We start from the raw sequence: 22,780 nt of genomic DNA, 5'->3' as shown, positions 1-22,780 counted from the left end.
AAGTAAAGTGGACTACCAACATAGTAAATACCATCAATGCATTCCACTGGCCTATATGGAATGTACAATCCAACTCTGCAACAATGGTGAATGCTCTCAAATGAAACTATACCAAGTATGGAGAATCCACACACTGTAAAACTCCTGCAGTCAACACAACTCTGTAGATCATTGGCCACTGTCTCATAACCATAACTCCCATGCACCCCTGATGGTGAAAAGCCATCACAAGATAAACAACAAGAAATGGAACCCAAACCAAATTTTCCTGCCATCAACTCCTCAGTATAAGGATCAATTGTTAACTGATGTACATACCCTGCACTATAATGTTGATTAAAAAAACCAACCTCAGTCAATAGCTCACCATGAACAAGTGATACAACCCACTGTGACTGATCACTAGCTAAGTCAGGAGATGTCATAGCCAAAGGAGTAGAATCAATAACAACACTTGCTGAAGCATCACTCCAAAACTCCTGCTCTAAGTCATGTATTATCAAGCTATCAACTACAGAACCTGTCGCCATGTCGTGCCCATCACAACTCTCATCTCGAGGCATCAAACTATTCCATAACTGATGATAAGCACTAGGAACCAAAGTACATCTCTGTATCATAATCTCATCAACATGGTCATCAAAGGTAAATTGATGAGCGCACCTCACAGTGTAATGCCGATAGAATGCACCAATCTCAGTCAGTGGCTCAGACTGTAATCTAGATAAAACTAACTGCAATTGATCATCAACCATGTTGGAACTGACTACTACCTCCAAAGATATCACCAAGGGAGTAGTATTACTAGCAGGAACCATGCCAACTATCGACTCACCAACATCACACATGACCTTTGATACATCTCTAGTCTCTGTGCCTTTAGTACTAGAGGCCACCACCGTATCAGGCATACAATAATCTGCTACAATACCCAACTCAACTAAACTTGACTCTAGTGGGAATGAACCTGATATGCCAATGTTAGTATCAAGGATGGATGCATCCCCATCTCCACTGTCTCTGACAATCTCAGCCATGGACATCCTCGAATCACCAAACACCATAGCTTGTGACTGTATAGAATCAGATAAAGACTGTAGTCGCTCTAACTCCATGGTCACCTTAGCCAAATGAAATTGTGACTCCTTGAAAGCCAACTGTGTACTCTCAAGAATCTCAAAAATCACCTCAAGCTGCTCAGTAAGCTCACTCACCTCATCTTCCTTGGCCAACAATGCATCATATGTTGTACTACCCCACTCCATAAGATAATCTCTGTCAGCTACCAACTGCATATAATTCTGTCTCAAAATCCGAATAGCCTCCCATAAAGAGTGGATCTCTGTCAAGGAAAGATAACTTCCTTCCTGCTCATCACTAGTAGGAGAACCCCATCCATAAACTGCTAATAACTGACGAGCAGCATCAAAATTTTGGCAAGTGATAGCAATGTCTCGGTCACTAACTCTCAACTGATTAGACACATGATGGCATTGGCTTGACTGTCTCCTACAAACCTCCTTTGATGCACTGTCTAAAGGAGTATCCTCAAAGTTACTAGTCTCTAGAGTATTACCATCCATGTCCCGTGAATCAACTCTAAAGCTCATATCAACATAGAGAGTATCAAAAACTGTAGCACTGCTGTCCAACTCCTCTGTACCCAAAGAAACTAAGTCTTCAAAATTGCCCACTACATCCTCCTGGATGTCATCAATGCCAATATGATCCTGGGACTCATCTGTACACACTGCCAAATATGAAAGATCATCAACACATTCCAGCAAGTATGGTCGACTGGATATATGAACAAAGCCCAACACCGGTGTATAAAAACTAATACCAACATCAGACAAGATACTGGCACAAGAAAAGACAACACCGTGTAATCTGCTAATCAAATCCATGATAGCACCCAAACAAACACTGCTACCAAAAAGTGTTAAAGATCTCCAGTCAACTGAATCCCAAATGCCAATATAACAATCTCGAGTCCATATCCGTAAACTAGAATCAACTGCTAACTCAAGCAAACTCCTCACCTGAGTAATATGACCAATACCAACTAACTCCACATACCTGTCATGATGAGATAATGAAGTCACAATACTATCTATGTTCACCTTCAGCTGGTTGGACAAATCATGTGAAGTACTACCAGCCTCAACCTCATGTGATGAAGCATCTAACTGTGCCTGGTACTCTTTCTCAGCAAAGTCATGAATGCTCAATATCTGCTCATCTCTACCAGGTATCTCACCATCCTGCACAACAACATCCTCATAATCATCATCTGAACCCACTACACTGTAGTCACTGCCTGTTGTAACTATACCATCCTGAATACCTGTGGCATCACCCTTTGACAACCTGTAAACAATTGTCTCAATTTGAGTATCAAGTTGACCGTTACTATCAATCTGTGTAATATCCTTTCCCACCACCTCCTGTGGCAGAGTAGAATCTGAGACCTCTACCTGGCTATCAGCTAGTTTCTCAAACTCCTCATGCAAGTTCTTGGAAATTGTGTCATCTGTCCTGTGAGAAAATCTGCCAAATAGAAATCCAGTCAACTTATCCACCTTAGCTGGGTCAGATAACATGTCATTTATACGTTGGTGCTCAACCAACTGTTTAGACATGTCATGGCTTATTTTCATAAGTTTATCTCGAATGTCTAAATAACCATCCTTTCTACTATTTTGACTCTGGCTATCAATTGTCCAAGATCGTTCCCTCTGAGACTCTGTACTATACCTGTCCATTCTGGATAAAATAGAGTGTAACCCCAATAGGATATAACTTCTTCAAACACCAAGAACTAACATGCAAATGATTAGAAGTAGCATGCAACCATAGATTTGGACATGCAACTGATTAGAAGCAACATGCAACCACCAAATTATGACATGCAAGATCTGGGTAGTTGTCAAAACTGACATGCAAACTTCTACAACCACCAAATTCACCAAGAACTAACATGAAAATGATTATAAGTAGCATGCAACCATAAATTTTGATATGCAACTGATTAGAAGCAACATGCAATCATAAATTATGACATGCAAGATTTGGGTAGTTCTCAAAACTGAAATGCAAGATCTGGGTAGTTGTCAAAACTGACCTGCAAACTTCTACAAACCCTCAGGCTGGCAAGATCATGGCTCTGATACCACTGAAATGTCCCTTTTCTGATTTGATATGGTATTTCACACCTCTAATCAGATTTTCAAAAATCAAACAACTGCTATCGCAAAGATCCACCAAATTTCTCAAGAAACCCCAAATCGGGTATGTTGAAAATAGTGCTAAAAGCTTCACAACTTCACAAATTATTAATGAATCTGAAAATGGAAATTTTTACAGAACTTTCAGCAGCATAACAGCCTACAAATTGACATTTCCAGATCCGTATAGCCTTTACACAATAGCTTGAAAATGTAGGACCAAAACTATGCTCATCGGGCTCCCGAAATAGCACAAAATATGCCCGAAAACACCACAAGAACACTAATAATCTATCTCAGAAGTTTAATCACGTCCCAATATATATATTCAGATCTATTTTAATAGCTTAAAGTATAAAATACAGCAGCAACCAAAACTGATATGAAATACTCAACCGGAAACACCAAACTCTTACAAAAATACACCTGGAAACTCACAAATCTACACTATTCAGCACAAAGGCAAACTCTGTATGAGCATGCACATGGAATGGCTTCAAACTCCCGTCCTTAGCCTTCCTGGAAACCTGCAAACTCCCGTTCTTGGGTCTCCCTGGAAACCTGCAAACTCCCGTTCTTGGGTCTCCTTCTCCACAGGTTTGGCAGCCTCTGAAGAATAACAAAGAATGAGTGAAAATCAAGTCTGGAATCCCCCCCAAAATGCCTCCAAACCTCTTTAAAAAGGGAATAACTGTAACTCACGTCCAAGAGAGGTTAATGAAACATATTTTAATAATAATTATCATTTATTAGTCCAACGGTTTCCAAAGATTAACTCCCTTTTTTCGAAACTTCACTTTCTTGGGCCTGCCTGTCTTAGCAAAGATTATTATTATTTTATTATTTGAAAAGGGGACATGACAGGTTGAACAAACCAGAGCAAAATATTTTTGCCACATATTTCAACTGTGACCAAAATTAGATGTGCTTTATATCAAAATGAGGGTTATTGGGCGCTACAAATCCAACGGTGAGGTTCATTTGGACTCAAAGTGCTTTGAAAAACAACCTCCCTCCAAATCCCAACAAAAGGGCCTCTGGAACCTTCAAACCATGGAAGCTCTAAAAAGCTCTTTAATATAGGAATAAACAGTGATAGATCTATGCTTTGATACCATGTAAGAATATGGATCTAGTAGTATGTAAGAACTACATATATCTGATATTATGTAAGAAATACATAGATTTGCTACCATGTAGAAGTCGATAAACACAACTTCATAGAACCCAAATGATCAACTACAAGCATATTAAAAGGAAGAGTGAAGGAAAAAGAAAGAAGGAGCTCTCAAAATGTGAGAGATCAAATTCACGTAAAATGAATTAAGAACATCAACTCATAATAAAAAAAAAAAAATTCTCATAATGATAGATACAACTCATGATAGGGAGAAAATAATTCTCAAGATATGATATGATATAAAATAGAATAGATCATATCCTTATAAAAGGAGATCAAGCTATCAAAAAAGGAAACCCTGAGAAAAATATATTTAATAATACAAATAATTATTAAATGTCAATTATGTATAAAGGTAAATCTTAAGAAGGGAGAAAAGGTAAATAAGCTTTTATTACTCTTAACAATTTCAAGAATCATTTACAAATACATAAAATCACTAACAAAAGAAAGTGAAAAACTAGCATAAACATAAGGACAATTTGATTACTTATCTATTTTTTATAAACAATTGATATAAATTTACAGAAGAGAGATTTATTTAAAATAAATGAAGTAGCTAATTAAAGAGATTAGATTTCTTTGAAATATCCATTCAAAGAATTTATATTTGGAAAATAAATCAAATACCCATTCATTGAAAGAGTTTGGATTTGGTTAAAATAAATGAGAAACCATGTTCAAAGAGATTAACTTTCTTTAAAATATATGAGGTACCCACTCTAAATTATTAAATTTGTACAAGGAAATAATATTTTAAAACTAACATAAAATATTTCTAAAATTACCTTTTAAAAATGTAAATTTAAATAATTTAAATATTAAATATACTTACACTTTTAGGTATTTTTTGAATAAATTTAAATTTTTACAAATATTTTGAAAGTTCAATGGTGAGAAGGGTTCATGAGATATAGATTTCAATTTTTCTTATTAAATAAATTTGAACTTTTAAGAAAATTTTGATAACTTGATGCATCCATTTTCTACCAATAATTCAGTCAAAATGCATAATAGAAAGATGTTAAAACTACTAAACTATTTAGTTGCGATAAGTATGGCGACCCACAACAAACAATGCAGAGAGCGACAATTACATTTAAAGCTAAGAATATATCTATTAGGCTTGGAATGTGGTGGATCCATGCCTCAATGTTTTGTTTACCCTCAAGAAGTTCACTCCGAAATGAATATATTCAAGATGTCACTACTAAGATTCATAATTCACTTTTCTTATTTTTCTTCAAGATTATAAGAGTATATATCACTATAATGAGAGTAAGAGCCTTATGATGAACCTCTTCCATAGTCATTTTATTCATTCAAAATTTTTGGAGCACAATCCTAACCTCAAACCCTGTGATGTTAGAACTTTAGACTCAACAATATTTATATCTGTGACTGAGCAATTAAGTAACTTTGCCAACAAAGTAAAGATACATTAGATCTTCAATTCTGTTGGCTTTATGTGTGAGTTTGAAAATTTTATACATATTGTTTTCAATAATCACGCTATATATAGCTGAGAAAAAGTATTTTTAGTTCTATAGACCATCCCCATGGCTCAAACTCATTAGTATAGAACTATTAAGATTCATAATTCACTTTTCTTATTTTTCTTCAGCATATTATAGAGTATATATCACTATAAGGAAAGTAAGAGCCTTATGATGAACCTCTTCCAAAGTCATTTTATTCATTCAAAATTTATGGAAAACAATCCCAACCTCAAACCTTACGATATTGGAACTTTTAGACTCAACAATATTTACATCTATGACAGACCTAGTAACTTCACCAACAAAGTAAATCGAACCATTTGGCTTTATGTGTAGGTTTGAGAAATTTGCCACATATTTATTTCAATAATCACGCTATATATAATTTTTCAATAATCACACTATATAAATGAGATAAAAAGTATTTTCAGTTCTGCAGACCTTCTGCGAATTCCCCACGGCTCAAACTCGTCAGTATAGAAAATGGCGAAGGCAGGATCGCGCTCTATCTTTGATCTGCCACCGGATTATTTCGACTTTGCTTCTACGAGTAATTCACATTCGACCTCCTCAAAGCTCCTAAACCTCTCCTCACTCTCCACTGACCATAGTCATGAAGAACAAAGGAAAAAGGAAGATGAAATAACCATGCGAAGCGGATTGCGTTGCAGTACCTGTGCAGCTAACTTCTCATCTCTCCAGCAACAGCGCTCCCATTTTAAGTCAGATTTCCATCGGTTTAATGTATGTTTTTCTCCTTAATTTCGCTTTTGTCAGTTATTTCAATTATTGTTTCTGGCAATTCTGCCGTTTTTTATTTTGGCTCCGCTGGATAGGCATTCATATGTAAATCTATTTGGCTTTGTTCAGTTGCCGCTATCTGGTGTGCCGGTTTTAGTTGCCAGCCACTTATTATTGTAAAATCACTTGCATAGCAGTGTTTTACGACAACGAATAAAACATCTGGATGATTTTGCAGTGTTTAATGGCAATGACTAAAATATCTGGATGGCTTTCTTATCAAATAATATGACGGAAAACACTCAGTAGTTATCAGGGCTAATTATTGTACCCTCAAATTCTCACAGGATTAACTTAGCAGTACTCAAAGGCTTAAACCTAAATTTTGGGATCCACAATGCTGCATATTTATATGAAAAAGGCTTGTGGCACGTCAATTCTAGAAATTCTAGACCATCTTGAAGGACCGAAAAAAAACAGTTAGCAAGAGGATGAATCCTTGGAACTCCAGATATAGCACAAACACTTGTCCTCTTGACGATTGTACATGTTTTGAGTGTTGGAAGTAATATTTGCCTTTATATACAACAGAATTAGACCATACGAAAAACCATTTCAAACAAATTAGAAATAATAATGTTTTCCATAGGGGAATAAACAAGACAAACATTACAAGGACCGACACACTAATAAGAATAAAAATAACATAATTGAAAGACACATTGTAGTCAACACTTACAAGAAAACTTGATTATGTCTAGTATCAACATTGATGTCTTCCCAATTAAAAGCTGATTTAATAGTATGGTTCTACTTAACAACATTGAAATCACGAATGAGAATGCTGATGTCTTTTTAACATTCATCCAATTTCCATTTCTGGAAGTGGGAGGAAGACTTCCTTTTGAAGTCGTCAATCAAGACTTTAGAGTCATTTCTCAAACTAATATCAGTAAAAATGATTAACTTAGCTTCTAAAAGAGCTTAGCAAATGACCATAACCTCAAAAAATTTATTATAATGAACAACAAGAAAACTAGCAAGCTAAAACATAACTCTGCCATTATGCTCATCACAAAAGTAGCAAACTAAAACTTAACTCTTCCATTATGGTCATGACAAACAGCTTCCATGCCAACATTTCTAGGGTTGTCTTTTAATGCGCCATCAACATTAATTCCTTATCATGAACTTGCTTGATGATCTTGAATCCAAACTTGATAGGTTTATTTTAGATTGATCATATTTTTCCCAAGCTTGACTAGTATGCCTAATTGTGGCATTGAAGATCTTTGATTGTGTTTCCACTTGATATTCCAGTAGATCAGAGTTGGAGAAATGCCATGCAGTGGTTAAGATCTTTTGTCTTCAACGAGGGTTATGGCTGATTCATACGAGTCCTCCTGAATAGAATTCAAGTCAGGGGTCTAAAAAATGACTGTATCTGTATACAATATCGTATCTGTGCCCATGCAATTTTGTGAAATTCCTATAAGACGTACACAAAATATAATTACTAATACTGACATGGTAATCAGTTATCTTTGAATATTCTAAAAGGAATCTCTCCTTACGTTTGATGGAGAAGTAATTGGGTTATTATTCAAGTATTGTTGGTGTTGGTAGAGCTTTATTTTAACTGTGTCAGTTAAACTAAGAAGAAAAATGTGATTGATTGTTTTTTAATTTTAGAGGCCTAATACGAAAGTAGTGGAATATCAATGTAATGCTGTTGATGTGAGTTTTATGCCACTACAACATGGAAAATTGAATACTTAGTATTCCGAATGAAATACGGAATCTCCAACTCTCTCTTGAATAAGGATGCTCATATGCTGGACAATGCATATTGATTGTGTGATCAAATGAGAAAACCTCAAGGTTCCTTCCAGTTGTGGACTTAACTCAGTTATAATGATGTGATAGGCTGGTTATTGCCAAGGGACTCGTGCTGTTCAATCAGTGGACATCAATTGCTTCAAACGATTCCAACCAAATAAACTGCAAAAGGATAAAGGGTTTAGAAAGCTACTGTACTTCTAGAATGCAAGAAACTGTGGATTTCTTTGTGCCTCTACTAGACTTAGTTAGTATTAAGATAATATCTTTAATATCTTTATTAAGATATTATCTCCTTAGTTAAATACTTTCTATAATGGTCAACTACTTGTCTGTAGTCCATCTTTCAGTCTAGATAGGAATGTTTCCTATCTTGTCTTCAATTTTGTTTCTAATTTCGTCTTTGGTCTACGTTGTTTTTTAGAAACAACATCCTTGTAATTCTTTATAAGGAACACATTTGTTCCTTTGTTAATAAATCAATCATCCGGAAATCCATTAATCTACCAATTCTTGAATCTTGTAACAGTTAGCCATCGACATCAACCAAGCTAGAGACAATCTCTTAAGGTGGATGTAAGATGTTCAAACTGTTACAATTCTATTAACATCATCCATTGATGCATATCAATGTTCAAGCAATAATCAAAGTAAAAACTCATAAATATGTCATTTGACCATGAACTTACAATCAACAAACAACTATTGGTTTTGATGCAGTCACAGATGGAGGGACCTCAAAGAGATCTGTCCAAATGTGCAACAAGAGTAAACACGATGGAAAACAACTAGAGATTAAGAGAATAATGTCAGATCCGCTTTCATTCAACTAGAAATCAAATTACAATCGGTTGGCAATGTACATGCCTTCATACATGCCAGGCTACAAAAAACCTTCTTGTTTACAATCTTCAGTCATAAACCATAAATCCAATCCTCATGATTTCTCTTATTAATATTTCGAGAGCTCCTTAAGAGATACATCACATTATAATATATTGGCATCGTGACACGCAAGTCAGCCGAAGAAAAGATTATATTTCACAGGAACAGGAAACGCATTACAACAGATAGCTTCGGGCCTAAATCATAAGGAACAAACCACATAAGCTGTGTAAGGGCCTTTAAACTGAGATTTAGGTCCACACATGATCCAAAAACATAGAAGTATGCGCCACTGAGTTTTGCAAGCTGTAGATATCCATCGCATGATCAAAATTCACCAACAAGTCCAAGAATAGGTAAGAACACCCTAGTCAAGAGGGAACGAATCACAACTTGAACAACAATGATCCAACTGAGCTGCAAACCTAGGAACATGATCTGAGATAGGTCATGATTACAATCTAATCATTGCAAATGTTAACTTGAAGAAATGAATGATTGCAAAATCGATCACACAGACTGTACAAATTGCCAAACTGAACAAAAGTTGGAACCAAAAATGTTATCGGTTGATGCAAAATTGTTCTGAATGATGCTCTTGCATCAGGTTTGGTCTAAGCGAGTTGACCAAAGAGGCATTCAAAATATCTTCCATTCGACTAAAGACTACTTCTAACCAACATGAAATGAATCCTAATCTAAATGAGGAAATGTAGAAACCATGCAATGCTCCAACATAACACAAGTAATCCATCATGAAGACCAACAATAAATTAGCTGTTACTTTGATTGCATTCTAGCAACAATTTCACCAAGTCTCCTCTCCTACTTTATTTCTAATGAGTTACAAATGAGGTGGCCTTGGCCTTTTATAGTTGTTCAATTACAATGAAGGGCTAGGTTCAATTCAAGATCAAGGGCAAAGATCTCTCCAATAATGCCCTACACCAACTAATAGCTACAAGCACTAAATGCTCATCCAATTATACGAAGGCACCAACCCCATGGGCCAGTAAGAAAATTACAATGATTTTGTTTATCAATCAAGAAATTGGTTACTTGAAGGCGTTAGATGCCTTCAACATGTACACTTAGCATAATATGACTAGATGATTTTGGACACATGTAGCCAAAATTCTCCAATTGCTAGAATTGGACATGTGCCACATCAACATTCTTATCTTGCAATCTTTGTAATAATTCCACTTCCCCATCTTTGAAATTTGAAAATCTTCTCATTGACATGACCTTGAACTTGCTTGTATATAAAATTTTAATGTCCTTTTGATGTCTTGAGCTTGATTTTGTTCTTGTTTGTCAACATGGATGCACTTTTCTTGCTTGGTGATCAACTTGTGCCTTGGTGATGTTCAAGATCTCCACATCGCCCTTGATGCTGAAATCATGCTCCCTCTTGAAACACTGAGCTCCTTGCCACTTCCGTCTCACCTTGCAAAACAAAATAATGCCCTTATTAAGTCCATGATGTGGTATGCATAACCAGAATGAAGATATCTTGATAACAAGACATCCCATTAAATCCCAATCCTGATTCAAATTTGATAGGTTATTCAATTCTTTCCCATGCACATGTTCATCGGACACATGAATCTACCTTTATAAGTATATAAAATTCTGAGTGAATAAACTCAAATCTGAAATTATTTGGGACTCCAGAATGCTGGATCACTTCCAGACTTTGAAATTTGAACATATATATGCAATTTGCAGCCTTTAGAGCCTGAGTTCTTTTGAGAAGCTCTGGGTTTGCATTATAATTGACATTGATTTCAATTTGATTCAATTTGGACTGATTTACCTCTTATAAGTCATCCCTAAACCATCTAGCAATCTGAAATTGAAAGGGGAAATTGTCAAAGGTAATGGAATATATTTTATCCTTGTCCATTATGGAATCCCAAGACGAAATTCATCTTGTGCACTTAAAACAAAAAAATCAATGCCAGGCTGTTCCTTTTGATCTCACGTTCAGATTTTATCATTAGTAGTTCCATTCTAAAACTACGTTTTGGTTTCAATTATCATCTCTTAGGCCTTCCAACCCTTCAATCACATCTCAACACCCTGCAATTGCTAAATTTTACCTCAATTTTACTTATTTATTGTCTGATTTTGAGCATGTTATTTGAGAAAATGAAGGGAATGATTGGGCATGGAGCACCAAGAGGGGTTGGAATCTGACCTCTCCTTGGACTCGGAGCACCAAAAGAGGTTGGAATCTGACCTCTACTTGGGCTCTCCCAAGTTTAGTCCTCCAAAAACTTGCTAAGTGTTAGCTCATAATTCATTTTTCAATATAATTTCAACTTTGATTTTCTTCAATGTTTGACTTTATTCGCCTTGTATTGCTTCACACGATGGGCATCTCCAATGTTTGCTGCTCAGTTCACTTCATTTCTTAACCAAACTCCTCAAATTCCATCAAGTTTTGATCTGTATTTATCATCCCTTTCCAAGGTCAAAATGGAAAATACCGATTTCACAATATGTTGCTCAAAGTGAAGGCATGCTGGTGGGGCAGTGTATTGAGCCCTAGAGAAGGTGGGAATCCGACCTCCTCTTGGGCTATGAGCCTCAAGAGGGTTTGGATTTTGACCTCCTCATGGTCTCAACCAAGAGTTACAAATTTTTGAAGTGTAAACATTACATCTATACTTCCCTTCAACTTTACATCTTGACATGTAATCCAATTATTTCTTGCATTTGACTTTAATATATGACATGAGGCATGGAGCCCCACAACAAGTTGGATTCCAACATGTTCTTGGGCTTGAAGCATCAAGTGGGGTCAGATTCTGACCTTTTCTTGGGCTAACCCAAGTGTCAACTCGACGCATTTCCTAGTTGGAGAAAACTCAAAGAGATCTGTCCAATTGTGCAACAAAAGAAAAAACAACGAAAATAACAAGTATATGGAGGAAGCCAAGAGAGATCAACATTCATTCACAAAATCACAGATGTGCAAAGGTTTGACAATTTGCCTTCTTGCATGCCAGACCCATACATGTCTGCTTGCTTACAATCTTTGGTTAGAGGCCTTAGGTCCAATTCTAATGATGTATATCTTGATGAAAATCAATTGATTCCAAAACTGTCAATCATGAGATACATTACATTACTATATATAGGCATCGCGACATGCAGGTCGGCCTCAAGATCCAATACATTCCCAAGAATAGGAAACGTATGACGACAAATCGGTCTGGTCCCAAATCATAAGGAACAAGTGGCATAAACTGTTTGAAAGCTTGCAGTTCTAGATTTAGGTCCTCACATGATCCAAGAACATAATTAGAACCTCCATCGAAGATTGAAGATTGAAGATCATAGATTTCCATTGAGAGATCGAAATCCACCGAGAATCATGAAAACTAGCAAGAACATGCTACTCGAGAGAAAGAATCACAACTCGAGCAACATAGATCCAAATGAGCTGCGAACCTAGGAACATGAACAAGGCTAGGTCTAGATCATACCCCAAAGATCTCAAATGCTGACTTGAACAAATCAAGGATCGCTAAACGATCAACAGTCTAGAATAAACTGGCAAACTGGAAACAAAATATTTTTGATTGATGCAAGATTGCTCTGAACCCAAGATGCTCCTATAACACAACCTGCTGCTTGGAGGGCAGGGAATTTTATATAAAATAAACATTTAATTTTATTATACTTTAAGTTATATTTTATAAATACTATTAGGATGTTTGAGAGTGGTTTCGGATTCATAGGAGTTGTAATGGAGGTTTTAGATATTGGGAGATCCAAAATTTTTTATACTCAGCCAAATTTCAGGAATTTGCATGCCTCCATGAGTAATATTTTTCACAGTTTTCTTTGACTTTCCAAGATAAGTTTGATATTGGAACAAGGATTTTCCAAGGATTTTAATTCATTTAATCACAAATCTCTTGACTGAACTCTACATTCTTGACTAGGTTTGTCCAACTCTCACTCATATCCTTGACTGACTTGAGTCTTCGAGACTTGAAAATTGCCCTTAAACTAGGGCTACCTGGGACAACTAACTAACTGCCAAGCCAAAAAGGGGGTCCCCATTTGCAATGAGGTGATGATGTGAAAACTTCACAACAGCTTCCAATAAAGCTAAAAGTAAGGACTCTTTATACATATGGGATACTTTAAGAATTTAAATGATCAATAGTCTTTCACCTACAAATGATTTATTTGGGAAGCCCTCAATAATTGAAAGGAAAAGGAAAAAAGGGGTGCTCATTGGAATGAAATATTTATTACAATTTGTTTCTCATATATTTGGTTCTAGTTCCCAATTCTTACCTTAACATCATGGAAATTGATTTTGTTTTCTACATAGGTTACTTATTTGTCTATATGTATCTTGCTTCAGCTTTACCAAATTTTGACTGGGGGCAGTTTGGTGCGAGTATCTCTTTCTCTCTCTATATCTCTCTATCTTTGTAGAGTACATGACATGCTTCTCAAGTGATGCTGTAATGTTACTATATTATTCAATGTCTTATACACCCATCTTTTGTATTTAATTTGTAATTGATTTAATATTATCTTCGCTAAGCAAGAAACAATGATCTTTTGAAGATTGTGCAATTGGATAAAATATGAAAAACAATTCGAATAAACGGTGATAACTCAATATAAATTTACTTCCTCTTTTTCCTATAAAATTCGACTTTGAAAATAAAATCAAAATATCTGTGTGGCTAATTGAGTTATGCTTTCTTCTTAGGTAAAATGGCGAATGAAGGGAAGAGATCCTATCAAGGAAGTGGAATTTGAGGAAGTTGCACAAGAAATGCTTCTGAAAGAGGGTGATGTTTCTAGCATTTCTGGGTCTGATGAAGATTCTGATGAGCTGACAATTAGTGATGGTCAGACTCATGCCGAGTCTGGGGTTGGAATTGCAACTATGAAGAGCCAGATTTCTGTATCTCTACAATCAGGACAAATCGTTTTGATTTGGAGGAGTTTGTGTATAGGTGACAGAGAGGACGTACTTGAAGACAGGAGTTCTATGGTTAAGGATGACGATGGTAAAAGTTTGCATGTAACTGATGAGGAGCTCATTAGGAGGTTGCAGTCTTTGGTTCAAGAATCTAGAGATAGGAAAAACTTTAGGGTTGTATTGCTTGCAAGTGGGGGACATTTTGCTGGTTGTGTTTTTGATGGAAATAATGTTGTTGCTCATAAAACATACCACAGGTATGAGAACCTTTATAATTTTGTAAAAAAAGTTTGTATAATTTTTTTTGCACTTTTCAATTGCATTACACATGATTTGGTTCTAATATTTAGAAATATTATTGTTCTTTATTGTGGTGTCTGTGTTTGTTTATTGAAATTAGTTTCTGGCTTTTAGAGTTTAAAGTTAACAAAAGTGTAGCTGTATTTGATAACACAAACTGAAATTGAAACAGTATGTGCAGTGAATCTTAAACACAAAACTATAGACAAGTTACGCAATAGCTTTACGATTGCTAGCAGAATATACAATATTTTCGTGAAATTTGTAATAACAGAATAATGTAATAACTTTTGTACTGGTCATTTCTTGTCCTTTGGTGGTTTATTGTTTGTAATCTTAAAATAATAGATGCTCTCTGAGCTATATTCGTATATTTTTCCCAAAATGGAAAAAATAATTCTTAGAGGTTTTACAAAAATGAAGTTTTTTTCGCTTGGGTCCAAGCACAAAATTGTTAGCAATTCATTTTAAAGAAATAATAATTTTGCCAAACAACACATGATCCCACAAATATAATGGATAAGTTTTCTGCAAAGCTACAACCTAGGTGGATGAGTAACAACAATAAAAAGCTTGAAGCTATCATCCACTTCCAATTTAATTAATGAAATCACAAATGGAGAGCTTTTTTTAAATTGTTGGACAAACTTTTTGACGTGAGCAATGACTGGCAAACACACCCTCCAGTATAGATGAAATGATTTTCACTTGGAGCTATGAACTGGTGAGATTACAAATGGGGGACCTCATCCCCATTTAACGCAGTTAAGGCTCAAACCCATGACCACATTGGATTCGAGAAGGCATAAGCTTGCAATCACAATGGGCCCAATGTGGAACTTTGAACCTTGGTGGTCACAAGGACACCTTAATCAACACAATATGAGAAGAACCACATCACAATTGAGACTTGGGACAACTGAATTGAAGAAAAGTTTCAGTAGTATAGGCATAACATTAACTATTATTAAGAAAGCTCATGCTCCAATCACTTATTTATAAGGTTAGAAAACCTAATTCCTGGGTTTTAAGATAATATTAATAAATAATTATCACCTTTTAAAGACAAATACGTAAAATTGGTGAAAGGAAATAAAGCAATTTAAAACATAAGCTGTTGTCAGTAGGTATTGTGTAGCCGACTGGTCCCTTTGGGAAGGTTATTGTTATGTAGCTAATGGGTCCCTTTGGGAAGGTTCCTATTATGTAGCTGATGGGCCCTTCGGTAATTGTCATGTAGCCGACAGACCCCTTCAAGAAGGTTCTTCGGAAAGTATATATACACCCTTTGGGATCATTGCAATCATCATCATAAGCATAATGTAATGTCTTTGGCATATGCGAATAATAGGAGTACTGCTGTTCTCTTCTATTGTTTGTATGCATTAATAAACCATTTACACCATACGGCAAACATTTGGTGCCAAATGTTTACATACATGTGCAATTTCTCATCTGATATAAGAGGCTGCTTGTCCTTGATCAACAATTCTTCTTTCCCTACACAACTTGAGTAAAGTTTGCATGTTAGGCTATGTTGGAAACTTATTGCTAATGCTCACAATTGTGTTGGTTACAAGTTGTTTTAACAACACACTGATCTTGGAATTAGTTAAAACTTATAAGGATTTTGAAGTGCTTTATATAGGAGTGGAATAAAAACTGTAAGTGTTGTGAGCTGCTTTGAAATTTGTTAGCCAGAGTCTCCAAGTCATCATTGTGATTCATTGATACGAGGAAGAGATACAGCCTTGAGGATAGAATTTCAGTGGTGAATCTACTCATGTTTTCTCCTCACGTGCCTTCCTCTTTTCTTTTGCATGCCTTTTTTAGCTTTTTGAGCCCACATGTAGGTGCAATTATGAGCACACGACTGTACATAGTATTCCCCATTTTATCAAAAATAGGTTCCTATTGAATATTTCCTTATCATCCTTTTTGTAATAATGTCTACACATGTTCTTGGGCTTGTTATAGTTCATCAATTCAACTAGATTTGATCAAGAAGGTGATCCCTGGTGGGAGTGCATCAACAAAACAACCCATGTGGAGTTTCAGAGAAGACTATATAAGAGTGTTGATTTTGCTGATAAGGTGATTAGTACGATAATAGATAAGCTTCTATTATTAGTTAATGGTTATCTATTTGTAATCTATTGTAAATATTAGAATGTTTCTAAAATTAGTTAGTCTGTAGTTATCTGTTAGCTTTCTTTTAGCTAGAATAGAATATTTCTATTCTTTACGATCCTTTCCTAAGGAAATATCGCTTTATTCTTTTGTATATATAGACCTGTCGGTCTCTGTTAATAACAAGCAAATATTTTACCAATTACTTCTGTAATATGGTATTAGAGCCAATACTCTAAATTTTTTCGAAAATAATTATAATTTCTTTGTTGAAATTGTCTGCCTTTTATTTTTGAAATTATTTTCATGCATATTTGCTTCCAAAACCTTTGGTTCAACTAGGGTTTTTTGTCAAAAAATTGCACCATTTTGTTTGTGACTCCCATGATTTATTCTGGTCTGCAAACTGGCACCCTTCTATTTGTAACTAATGCGACTCATTCCTATGAAAATCGAGGGTTATTCTCTGTTGCTCATGTGGAGGTTTGTTGGGTGACATTTCTCTGCAACTCATGCCCAAACTTTTCTGCCACTCGCATCCAAATTTCTCTGAAAAATGCACGTATATTTTGTTGCTTGTTTTTCCATTTTTGAAGTGGTCATTTTTTGCCTATTTGGAGGTGTCTAGGGTTTTTACAAACCTCTGGTCTTGATTCATGCCCATAATCTGCTGTTTTTTATGCAAATCAGCCATTATTTTGAAGCTTTTTTTGCGGCCAAGTCCGTTATTTAAACCCTAATTTTCAGTACCAGATCAAAAATATTTTTACATATTCTTGGTGGGTTTTTTGAGAGCTCAACTAGGTTGTCCGATTTTTCTAGGTGCATCGATTTGTGTGCCTCAAATTTCGAGCTTGCAAATCTAGAAATTGACAACATATTTTTGGGTTTTTCGAGCTCTCTTCTGGGCACTCCTTCAATTTTTCTGGGTCTTTTTTTTTCCTCAAAGTACATGCCTTCACAGATTTTCATGCATTTTCACTGGAAAACGTGCTATGGCATCTCTGACTAATATTTTTGCTCAAGGGAAATCATAAGTTCAACAGTCACAATTATGGCATGTGGAAACAACGGATGCTAACCATTTTCGAATATGGCGACAATGATAAGGTGGTTTTGGTTCTAAGCAGTCTTCTCAGTAGAGGTCCCCTGCTCCAACTTTAGAAGGCTTTAGGAAAAAGAACATTCAATGCAACTATTGCTACAAGTATGGGCATCTGAAGGTTGAATGTCGAAAGCGCTTAGCTGCCCTATCTAAGTAATCTAGTTTGCAACCCTCAGCGAATAGTGTGGAGCACTTTGAGTAGACAAAGTCTGCCTTTTACGCTTTTTGATAGCTTTGTGCTTTGGATAGATTAACCATTAAGGGAGGGTATTACGATAATAGATGAGCTTCTATTATTAGTTAGTGGTTATCTATTTGTGTTAAATTTTATGTGTGTTTCAAGTTACTTTCTCAAAGAAAATGTTATATGAGTTTAAGAGGCATGTTTCCATAGACATTTGTTAATAGCCATGATTAAGTGTACGAAAATAACATATATATATATATTGTATACATTAAATGAATTAAGTATATATCTCATATAAATACAAATATCTTCAATGCATTTTATCTTACTGAAACTACACTAACATTAACACTCCCTCTTAGTTACTCTCAGTTAGAGAGGATAAACATATAGGCAAATATTACACCATTGGCAATATTTAGGAATGACACATCAAGGAAATCTTTGATTTGAAGATTTCCATTATATAATATCATATGGGTATTGGCTTATCAGAATGTAAACAAATGACATTCACCAAATGCACTTTTGATGTCATATTAGGTAACATGAGTATTGGCCTATCAGAACATCAATCAAATGATATTCACTATGTACTCTGAGTAATGGCCTATCAGAACATCAACTAAATGATATTCACCAAATACTCAATGCGTTAATGGCCTATCAGAATATCAAGGTAAAATACTCACCAAATACCTATCATATATCTACACAAACAACTTATAGATCGTCAATTTAATGACATCTAACACTTAGTTGTTGATTTACAAGATAAAGCCTTTTATGATTTATTTCAACATTTACAAAAAATGTATATCATTTTTAAAGTTATTGTAAGGTCGTCACCTTTCAATAACTTCTGCTAATACAAGTGATAATCATTTGGAAGTTGTCACTTCCTCATGATGTACACAGGAAGCAAGCCCATACACATATGAAGTCACCACGAATATGTAATAGCCCTGTCTGGTTATAGCTAAATCAAGCATCAATTTCTTTCACATTATAATGGTTTGACATTTTGTTAAACACTTGGCAAGCAGCCCAATTACCACTGAATATATGATGTCTTAAATTTTTAAACACAATATCAGGATGCATAGCAAATTGATCACAAATTTATTTAATTTTGGCCTTATAAATATTGCATAAATAAATACCAAATGCCAATAAACAATTTTGAAATGATTTACATCAGCCTCTAAAACATTCATCAACAAACCATATAACAATATAATAAAAAGGGAATTTAATTGTTGGCTGATTGCTATAAATTAGAATTTGAAGCTAGCTTGTTTACTTTCAAACTATGTAATATAAACTGATTTTAACAAATTAAGAACCTGGTCTTTGCCATAGAATCTAATTGCAAAGTGAAATTGAAAGCTGCTTGGTCCAATTTCAAATTGGCATTCACAGTCTACCCTTACAAATGTTGGAGTTGATGAAAGCCAACTTCGAAGACGCCCAAGATCACTTGCATGCGAAAACCTATCAAAGGAAAGACAAGGAAGGAAGAGCGTGGAGCAAGGGAAAAACCCTAAATGGACATGAGAGACCACAAGAAAATATGTATTTACAATATGCAAGAAGTGATGTGATATGAAAATATAATGAGGGAGCCCGAATATAAAGAGCTCCAGGAATCTTCCAGAACGAGTTAGAAGATGCTAGGAGATAAGTGTGACAACTAAGCATACATCCACATAAGGTGGAAAGTCCTCGAACAATGTGAGAGGATAAGTATGACTTAGGAGAGAACAAACTCCCGTATTGTCAACAACATATAACGAACTCTTATGCTACAATAAATAAATAAATGCATTTACCTAAGTAAGCTTAAGTAAATAGAATAAATAATTAGTAAATTAATTATTTACTCTAATACCCCCCCTTAAGTTTAACTTAGGGAAATGCCTTAAGCTCGCAAAACTAAGATGAATGCAGAATGGGTCCCGGCAACAAGGCCATGTTAGGTACCCATGTACAATGCAACAAAAATGCAACCTCTGAAAACGGGGAAAGAGAGAAAACCACGTGGGAAAAACCCTCCCCCAAAAAGAGGTAAGAACCTAGTGAAGAATTGAAGAAGCCTCCAACTAGGGAAATTGTCCCCAAAAACAGGAACAAGGAGTGATCATGAAGAGCATCACTGAAGCATGAAGAAGCCACAAATCTGCCATCAAAAGAAAACTGCAACTGCTGATCTGAAGAACCTCCATGGAAGAAGAAGGCACGAACCGAGCGTGTCTATATGGTAGATGATCCATCTCATCGAAATGCATAGGTAGCCAACCACTGCAATCGCCTTGTACATAGGATCAACCATTGAATATACAGTTCACACTATCGAACCATCGAACCGTGGATGCATTAGAACAACAGCATAACCCCCCCTTAATGCAGACGGGGTGTGATGACAGGCAACTGAAAAGGTGGGCCAAAGTCTCCTGTAGACGAACCAAGAACGACGAGAGAGGGAAAGAGGTACAGACACCTATAAAGACACGGTTAAACTGACACTGCATGGGGCTAATGTCGTGGAAGGGACACTCACTTGACAAAGGGAGAAGGCCTAAAACAACAGACAACTATCCCCCCCATGGCGCTTTATGAAAATAGTGCATGTGCAACTGACTCAAAAACAACGTTCATGACCCCCGAAATGCAAGAGTGACACTTTATCTCAGTGCGATACAAAAAAGTGCTTCAAAATGATAGCTACAATGATCAAAACTGAAAACAAGCTGATACAAAACAAAGTACAGCCTAAAACAAAGGAAACCATGCCAAGAAAACGATCCTCGTGCCTAAAACACCCAAGATGTCCACCATATAGCAAGAACTCCAAAACTATGATAGAAAGAGCATGGGCCAAAAACTAAGAAAAAGGACCACATTTCTGAAAAGTACACAGAACCAGCTTTCTAGAAATATAAAATTTTCAAAAAACAGGCATTGGATGCAAAAGATACGCTTGCCGGAGTCAAAAACACAACTTTGGACTTTGACATAAAAAACGGGCAATAAAAAAGCATCAAAACTTAAAAATCCCTGAACCAATGTCTCTGTCTCGGAACTAGCTTTCCGGCGCTTCTTTCAGATCAGAAAAATACCTTCGTATGCTCAAGTTATGGCCGAAAAATCGAGTAGGTCAAAAAGGACCTAGAAGGAGACTGCAAGAAGGTGTGCTGACATCATGTTGACGTCAGGAAGTCAAGGGTTTAAAATTGACGGCCTGGAGGCTGTCATTGCAAAAAAGGAGCCACGTGGTAGGTCCACGTGATAGCCATGTGGCATATGGCTGACGTGGTAGGGTCCATGTGGCAAAGTGCCACATGGCACCCTTGCCACGTGTCACGCGCGCAAATGCGCTGATTGAGCAACTGTGCCACGTGGGCAGTGACTGGGCAGGCGGATCAAATAGTGTCCACGCAAGCGCTGATGAAGCGAGCTGAGGTGTCCTCGGGCTGACTGTGCAGTACTATCCGTTGACTGTGTGCTGTGTCCATGCGGCAGGTAAAGATTGACACGCAGGCAGAGCAGAGATCTGGACGGAGAGCAGCGGAAAGGAGCATTGCACCGGTGGAGGGGAGGTTTCGGGCTGCACCACCTGTGGCGAGTGGCGCGAAGGTGTAGGAGGGGTGGCCCGCGGGCGGCGGTGCTGCCAGTGGCAGTGGCCGGCGAGCTGCGCGCGGTTGCGCTGTGGCAGTGCGGCGGCGGGGTCTTAAATTTAAAAAAAAAAATTTTCCGCTCAAAAAATTGTCCGTACAGTCCGTACGATAGGCTTGCAAGCAAAATTTTTTGGCCTCCCAGAGCTCTGTCTCCAAAATCAGCAAGTTTTATATGAATCCTGACTGCAAACGGCCTTTTGGATCCAATGGCAGCATCCGTTTGGGCTAAAAGTGCTCCGAAAAATCGCTGATCCCCTGATTTGAAGAAAAAATGCACAAACAGACTAGGGTTTGTGACTCCAAATCACGGCTTCAAAAATCTTTCAACGAAGCAGCAGTAGGAAGGCTCTGATACCATGTTGGAGTTGATGAAAGCCAACTCCGAAGACGCCCAAGATCACCTGCATGCGAAAACCTGTCAAAGGGAAGCAAAGGAAGGAAGAGCGTGGAGCAAGGGAAGAACCCTAAACGGACATGAGAGACCACAAGATATTGCAACACAAGAAAATATGTATTTACAATATGCAAGAAGTGATGTTGTGATATGAAAATACAATGAGGGAGCCCGAATATAAAGAGCTCCAGGAATCTTCCAGAATGAGCTAGAAGATGCTAGGAGATAAGTGTGACAATTAAGCATACATCCACATAAGGTGGAAAGTCCTCAAACAATGTGAGAGGATAAGTATGACTTAGGAGAGAACAAACTCCCGTATTGTCAACAACTTATAATGAACTCCTAGGCTACAATAAATAAATAAATGCATTTACCTAAGGAAGCTTAAGTAAATAGAATAAATAATTAGTAAATTAATTATTTACTCTAACAACAAATGTTGCCCAATACTAATATAAAAATCACGCCAAATACAAGAACCCTTGGCATTCAAGCTATAAATCCAACACACTAATTTGATGCAAATCGAACAAACTAGGATATCCAAAATTACCGAACTCCAATCTGCAGACTAAACCCTCGTCCAGTAACCAAGAAATTATAATATTCAATTGTATAAATGCTCTTCAGCCACAGTTAATATAGAAAGA

The 22,780-nt window shown here is 36.4% G+C and overlaps 1 protein-coding gene across 1 annotated transcript in view; it reads left to right on the top strand.

The window, feature by feature from the left end:
• Positions 1–6,339: 6,339 nt before the first annotated feature.
• LOC149544874 (zinc finger protein-like protein) overlaps positions 6,340–22,780 on the top strand; it is a 143,549-nt gene continuing 127,108 nt past the window's right edge. The window contains exons 1-2 of the mRNA XM_089795432.1: positions 6,340–6,650; positions 14,119–14,591. Of these exons, the coding sequence (XP_089651558.1) occupies positions 6,390–6,650; positions 14,119–14,591 (734 nt within the window). The 5' untranslated portion in view covers positions 6,340–6,389. The remainder of the gene's footprint in view (positions 6,651–14,118; positions 14,592–22,780) is intronic.

Source organism: Cupressus sempervirens, chromosome 8, assembly GCF_028749045.1.
Source record: "Cupressus sempervirens isolate cs-2001-9-10 chromosome 8, ASM2874904v1, whole genome shotgun sequence".
Taxonomy (NCBI): domain Eukaryota; kingdom Viridiplantae; phylum Streptophyta; class Pinopsida; order Cupressales; family Cupressaceae; genus Cupressus; species Cupressus sempervirens.
This window is presented reverse-complemented; position numbering and strand designations above follow the sequence as displayed.